Source organism: Dasypus novemcinctus, chromosome 2, assembly GCF_030445035.2.
Source record: "Dasypus novemcinctus isolate mDasNov1 chromosome 2, mDasNov1.1.hap2, whole genome shotgun sequence".
NCBI classification, from domain to species: domain Eukaryota; kingdom Metazoa; phylum Chordata; class Mammalia; order Cingulata; family Dasypodidae; genus Dasypus; species Dasypus novemcinctus.
In genome coordinates, this window is record NC_080674.1 from 194912162 (window position 1) to 194918113 (window position 5952).

The window sequence follows — 5952 nt, forward strand, 5'->3', positions numbered from 1 at the left end:
AGCGGTGCCGCTGGGCTGGACCGCGGTTCCCCCCACCCCCAACAGGGAGGAGCCCGTGCGCGGGTCTCACCTGCGGGCAATAGAACCCAAATTATATCTACTAGACCAATCCTCTCCGTTACCTTTCCACCCAATCGATGTCCAGGCACTTCTGCCCTGCAAAAATCCCAAAAAAGCCCAGCCTTGGAGAACCTGCCACCGCGCCCAGCCGTCTCTTCCTGGGACCTACCGCAAAGGCAAGTTCACTCAGCGACCATCTTGCCTCCTCTCTCTCTTCTATTTTTTTAGAAGAGTTTAAGCAAGATCAGCGTTAGTTCTTTCCAGAGTGATTGGTAGAAGTCACCTGTAAAGCCACCTGGTCCTGGCCTCTTCTTAGTTGGGAGGTTTTTGATGATGCCTAAATTTCATTACTTGTGATTGGTCTGTTGCATTCAATTTTTTCTATCGTCAATGTAGGCTGATTGCGTGTTTCTAGAAATTTGTCAATTTCATCTAGCCAAGTGATGCTGGTAGTTAGGGCGCAGGGACCACCCCAGCAGCCGCGCGCCCCCTCCTACCCCCACCCGGGGGACCGCCAAGCCCGCGGTGCTGCAGTCCTCTGGGAGCCAGGCGGGTCTGCAGCGCGCGGCCTGCGGAGGAGGCACGAGAAGAAAGTTGCGGGCGGAGCAGGCGCGAGGCCACCTCCGCCTCCCTCCTCCTCCTCCCTCAGTTGCAGCCGGAGAGCTAGCGGGCCTTGGCGCGCAAAGTCAGCGGGCCACCCCGGGAAAGGGTCGCCTCTTGGAGCGCGCCGCCGCGGCGGGTGCAGCTGTGAGGAGGCTCCCGCGGGCGCCTTTCTCCTCTGCAACTGCCGTCCAGCCCTAGGAGCTGCCCGCCAAGCAAACCCTGAAGCCCCGACAGACGAGGAGCGCCGAGCGCGCGGGCCGAGGGCGGACACCGGGGGCGGCGCTGAGCCTCTCGGCTCCGTGCGCCCGGCGTGGGCAGGATGGGTCGGCGCTCTGTGTGCCTGCCCGCCGAGGCCGAGACCAGAAGCCGGCGCAATGCAACCCTCGGAGCCGGCCAGCCGAGAGCGACGCCCGCTGCGGGTCCCGCCTGCCCCCTCGGTACCAGCATTTGATCAAACAAATGTATATTCTACTGGGTTCTCAGAATAAACCTGAATAGCATACCTCCAGCCAAACGTAGGAACTCTCTTCACTTATGCTCTCTTCAATTCTCAACACTTCCCACTCTATTCAGGGTTGTAATGTGGGGCAGAATGAACCCCAAGAGAATAGAAAATTCTTGCGATGGGAAGCTCTCAAGGAATGGAAGTCTTACGATGTAGGTTTCCTAGGGCTGTTCCCTGGGCTGGGGATGGAGGTGGAGATCAGAGATTGCATCGTAGTGTTCATCGCAGGAAGGGTAGGGTGCATGTGAAGGCCCTTCCTCCCTTGTCTAATATCCTGCTCCGCACCCTCCTCCTCTCCTGTGCCCTGACCAGTGCTGTTCCTGCACTTTGGATTCTAAGAGTCCAAATATGGGCCCCGTCCATGGCTGGTCCTCCAGCCTATACTCAATTTCATCTTCTTCCCAGCATCAGAGTTCACCCACAGTCTGTGGCTCAGAACAGCTGAGGGGCTTTAGTCCGGAGTATCCCATTTGCCCCATCCCCATCAGATGGCTTCCCTCGTTGATACTTCCCCACTTGGACCTGTGGACATTTGAGTTTGCAATCCCTGCATTAAGCCCTTCTTAGATGTCTCCACGAAGCCATCTGACCTCTCCTTCCACCGACAATGTCATGGAGCCCTTCTTGGTGCCTCCATCATATATTGAATGTGTGTCCGTGACTATATGTAGCAAACTCCAACTTACCATCATTCCTGAGTTTCTGTATGTCACAGGTCAGGTTTTTCTGAAGTAGACTGACATGGAATTTGTCTGCAGGAGTTTTATTGGAGAGTGCTTTCAGGATAAAAACACATGGTGGGAGGAAGAGTAAAGGAAGCAAAACTGGACATAAGGATGAGCTGCCTGATAACCCTAGAGTTAGATGGCCCTTCACACGGTCCCAACACAGACCCTTCTTGCTCCCCTTGACCAGTCAAGGGATGCAGGCAACTCCTGGAGAGGGCATGATCTGGGGCAAGGTGGCTGGTTTCTGCCAAGAGCACTTTCTGGAGAGGAACTCACCTGAGAGATGTCACCTGCCATTGTGGCACTTTAGACTTCTGACTATGTCTTCAATAGAGTACTCTTTGTACTCCCATAAGCTCCAGCCTCCCTTACACACTTCCTTTTATACTATACTCAGCATGGATTCTATTGATTGAATCAACATGTTGACCTGAATGTGGCCAGAGAATAACTTTTTTTTCTGTCTGATTTTTAATCCCTGAATTTGTTTGTACAAATTCTCTTAGAACAATTCAGGTAATTAAAGTTTTGGAGGAGAACAGTTCTTATACATGAAGAACTCTATTACGTGCTCCATTTTTCTACAAATAAATCTATTGGCTGGATTAAAAAACACTGTCACAGAAAGTCTTTTATTTTTTATTAAGCCATTGATCACTGCATTTATATCTACAAAAAGGCATAAACAAACACACATTTCTACTTTATTTAGAGGATTTAAATAGATGTTTAAACATTAAGGCAGTGATGATTCTAAAAGATAATGAAGTTCTAAACTAAGGATTTGTTTTACTTGAACCCATACTCATGGGTTTCAACTGTGACCAATGTAATTCTTGCATCTGCTAAGTTGAATTCATCTCCCCAGGATATACATTAATTTAGTCATTTTCAATAGAGGGCTTTGTTTTTCTGGCTAATCCAAATTTCCACATACTAGAGCCAATTTAGCCCTGACTCTGGCCACAGGGACACCTTCCCAGGAGTTTCCTCAGGGCCCCAGTCACTTCCTTGTTCCTCAGACTGTAGATGAGAGGGTTCAGCATGGGGGTGATCATAGTATAGAAGGCAGAGACCACCTTGTCCTGCTTGGAGGAGTGGTAGGCCTGGGGCCGTATGTAGGTGATCATGGCAGCCCCGTAGAATAGGGAGACCACCATCATATGGGAGGAGCAGGTAGCAAAGGCCTTCTGCCGGCCTTCGGCTGAGTGCATGCGGAGCACTGCCTGCAAGATCCGCAGGTAGGAGGCAGAGATGACGGAGAAGGGCAGGAGCAGCATGACAACACAGCAGACATAGATCATGGACTCATAGAGGGAAGTGTCAGCACAGGCCAGCTTGAGCACAGCAGGGATCTCACAGAAAAAGTGGTTGATTTCCTGAGAGCTGCAATAGGGGAAGCTTAGGGTGACAACAGCCTGGATCAGCCCGTCAACCAGGCCAAATAGCCAGGACCCTGCCACCATGAGCCAGCAGACCCGGCGGCTCATGATCACTGAGTACCTCAGGGGGTTGCTGATGGCCACGTAGCGGTCGTAGGCCATGAAGGCCAGTAGGAAGCACTCATCCCCCAGGAGGGTGAGGAAGAAGAGGATCTGGAGCCCACAGCCTGTGAAGGAGATGGAGCCGCCACCCAGGAGGAAGTCCACCGCCATGCGCGGGACGATGGTGGAGATGAGCATGAGGTCCATGAGTGACAACCAGCTGAGGAAGAAGTACATGGGGCTGTGGAGACGGGAGTCCACATTGATGAGTAGGATCATGAGCCCGTTACCAGACAGGGCCACCAGAAACATGACCATGATGACGGAGAAAAGGAAGAAGTTCAGCGGCGAGTGGGTGAAGAGTCCCAAGAGAATGAAGTGGGAGATGAGAGTCTGGTTTCCTGTCCATGCCATCCTGGTCTAAAAGTTTTAAAATGATGACAGTACTCAAGATTGGGGAAAGAACAATGGACTAAAGTAAACTTACCATTATTCTAATATAGACTTACTGTTATTCTAGCAATGGAATTCTAGCAATGTTATTCTAGCAATTTTATTGATGTGGAGGCAGTGCCCACTGGAGGTTCTGGGAGGGGGGGTGGGGGGTATATTGGCATCCCCTATATTTTTCATGTAACATTTATGTAATCTAAAATTTCTTTAAAATAATTTTTTTAAATGCACTTTAAAAAATTATGACAGCTGACAATACTTGAGTATTTCTCAAGTGGCAGGCTCTGCAGTGCACATTCAGTTGCTTCCTAGCTTTTAATCTTCAAATTACCCTAAAAGATAAGTCTGATCATTATCCCCATTTCACAGATGGACAGATGGATAGACTGAAACAAGGGAGGTTTATTAATCTTTCCTTTTCAGATATATAGCTCAAAGTATGACATGGTGATGCTTCTCTTTTCTGTGACTTTCAAGTTCTCTTTATAAAGACTCTGGTGATCTGGATTAAGGCTACTCTGATTCAGTTCTCTACCCCTTAACTAAAAATAACATCTTCAAAGGTTCTATTTACATTGGGTTCACCCATAGTAACACTGAATAACAACACCAGTTTTTTGGGGTACAAAATTAAAACTAGCACAGTCTGGTATTGGTGAAGAAATTAGGAAATTGACAGAATTTGTACAGAATAAGACTTATGTGTGAAATCTATAATCTGATTTATTTTTTAAAAATAATTTATTTATTTATTTTTAATGTTACATTAAAAAAATATGAGGTCCCTGTATACCCCTCCACCCCCCCTTACCCTACTTCTCCCATAACCACAACATCCTCCATCATCATGGGACATTCATTGCACTTGATGAATACATCTCTGAGCACTGCTGCACCTCATGGTCAATGGTCCACGTTATAGTTTACACTCTCCCCCAGTCCATCTAGTGGGCCATGGGAGAACATACAATGTCCAGTAACTGTCCCTGCAGCACCACCCAGGACAACTCCAAGTCCTGAAAATGCCCCCACATCACATCTCTTCTTCCCACTCCCCACCCTCAGCAGCTACCATGGCCACTTTCTCCATCTCAGTGCTACATTTACTTCCATTACTAATCACATTAGTTCCAGAATAGAGTATCAGTAAGTCCACTCTAATCCATACTCTATTCCTCCATTCTGTGGACCCTGGGATGTTTATGTCTGCTCCAAGTCTGTGTCAAAAGGGTGCTTAGATTCCACTTGGATGATGAATGCAATTCTCCTATAATCTGATTTAAGCAACAGAATTTAAAATGTGTAGGAAAGAATGGTCATTCAACAAATGGTCTGGGGCAGTTATCAACCTGTATTGAAGAAAAACAAAACAAAACATTAACCGCCTTCTTCATACCACATGCAAAAGTAAATTCCTAGAAGACCAAAGAATTAAATGGAAAAGCTGATAACTTTGTTAAAAGAAAATATACGGGAATGTGTTTGTGATCCTGAGAAGGAATGGTCTTAATAAATAAGACATAATAGAAAAAGGATTCATATTCAAAATATATAAAGAATATCCATGAATGAATAAGGAAAATGGTAAACAAAATGAGCAGTAATTCTCAGAAAATTCCAAATAAACATTTTTAACAGATTGCTTTATCTCACTGGTAACTAGAGAAATTTAAATTAAAACAAACATACAATTTTTTACCCATCAATTTGGTACAAATTATTCAACTTGGAATATCAGGTATGGGCAAGAATATGAGAAACAAGTACATACAAATTTCTAAAAATACAGAGGATAATGATAACAACAGTTACATCTGGAGAAACGGTTAGGATTGGGGTTTGTGGTCAAACAGCGTCTCTAGTTTGATCTGCAAGTTTTGAATTTTTGACGAGAATGTTTTCATGTATTCTTTGAATTTAGATGAAGAATGTTATGAGAAGGGAACTGATATATCTGGAAGGTCTTTTCTCTTTAAGCTTATTTCATATAATGTCATTTTTAACACACATAACAAGTAACAATTAGGAAATCTTTTTAAGAAGATAATAGTAAAACATTCATATTTTTTACAGAAAAAGTAACATCTTTTGGATACCATTCTCAATGTTTCCTCTGTGG

At 45.9% G+C, this 5952-nt stretch overlaps 1 protein-coding gene across 1 annotated transcript; it reads right to left on the reverse strand.

The window, feature by feature from the left end:
- Positions 1-2843: 2843 nt before the first annotated feature.
- LOC101438364 (olfactory receptor 2V1-like) lies at positions 2844-3794 on the reverse strand. The gene has a single exon (XM_023591750.2). The coding sequence runs from the start codon at positions 3792-3794 to the stop codon at positions 2844-2846; it is 951 nt and encodes a 316-aa protein (XP_023447518.2).
- Positions 3795-5952: the final 2158 nt, after the last annotated feature.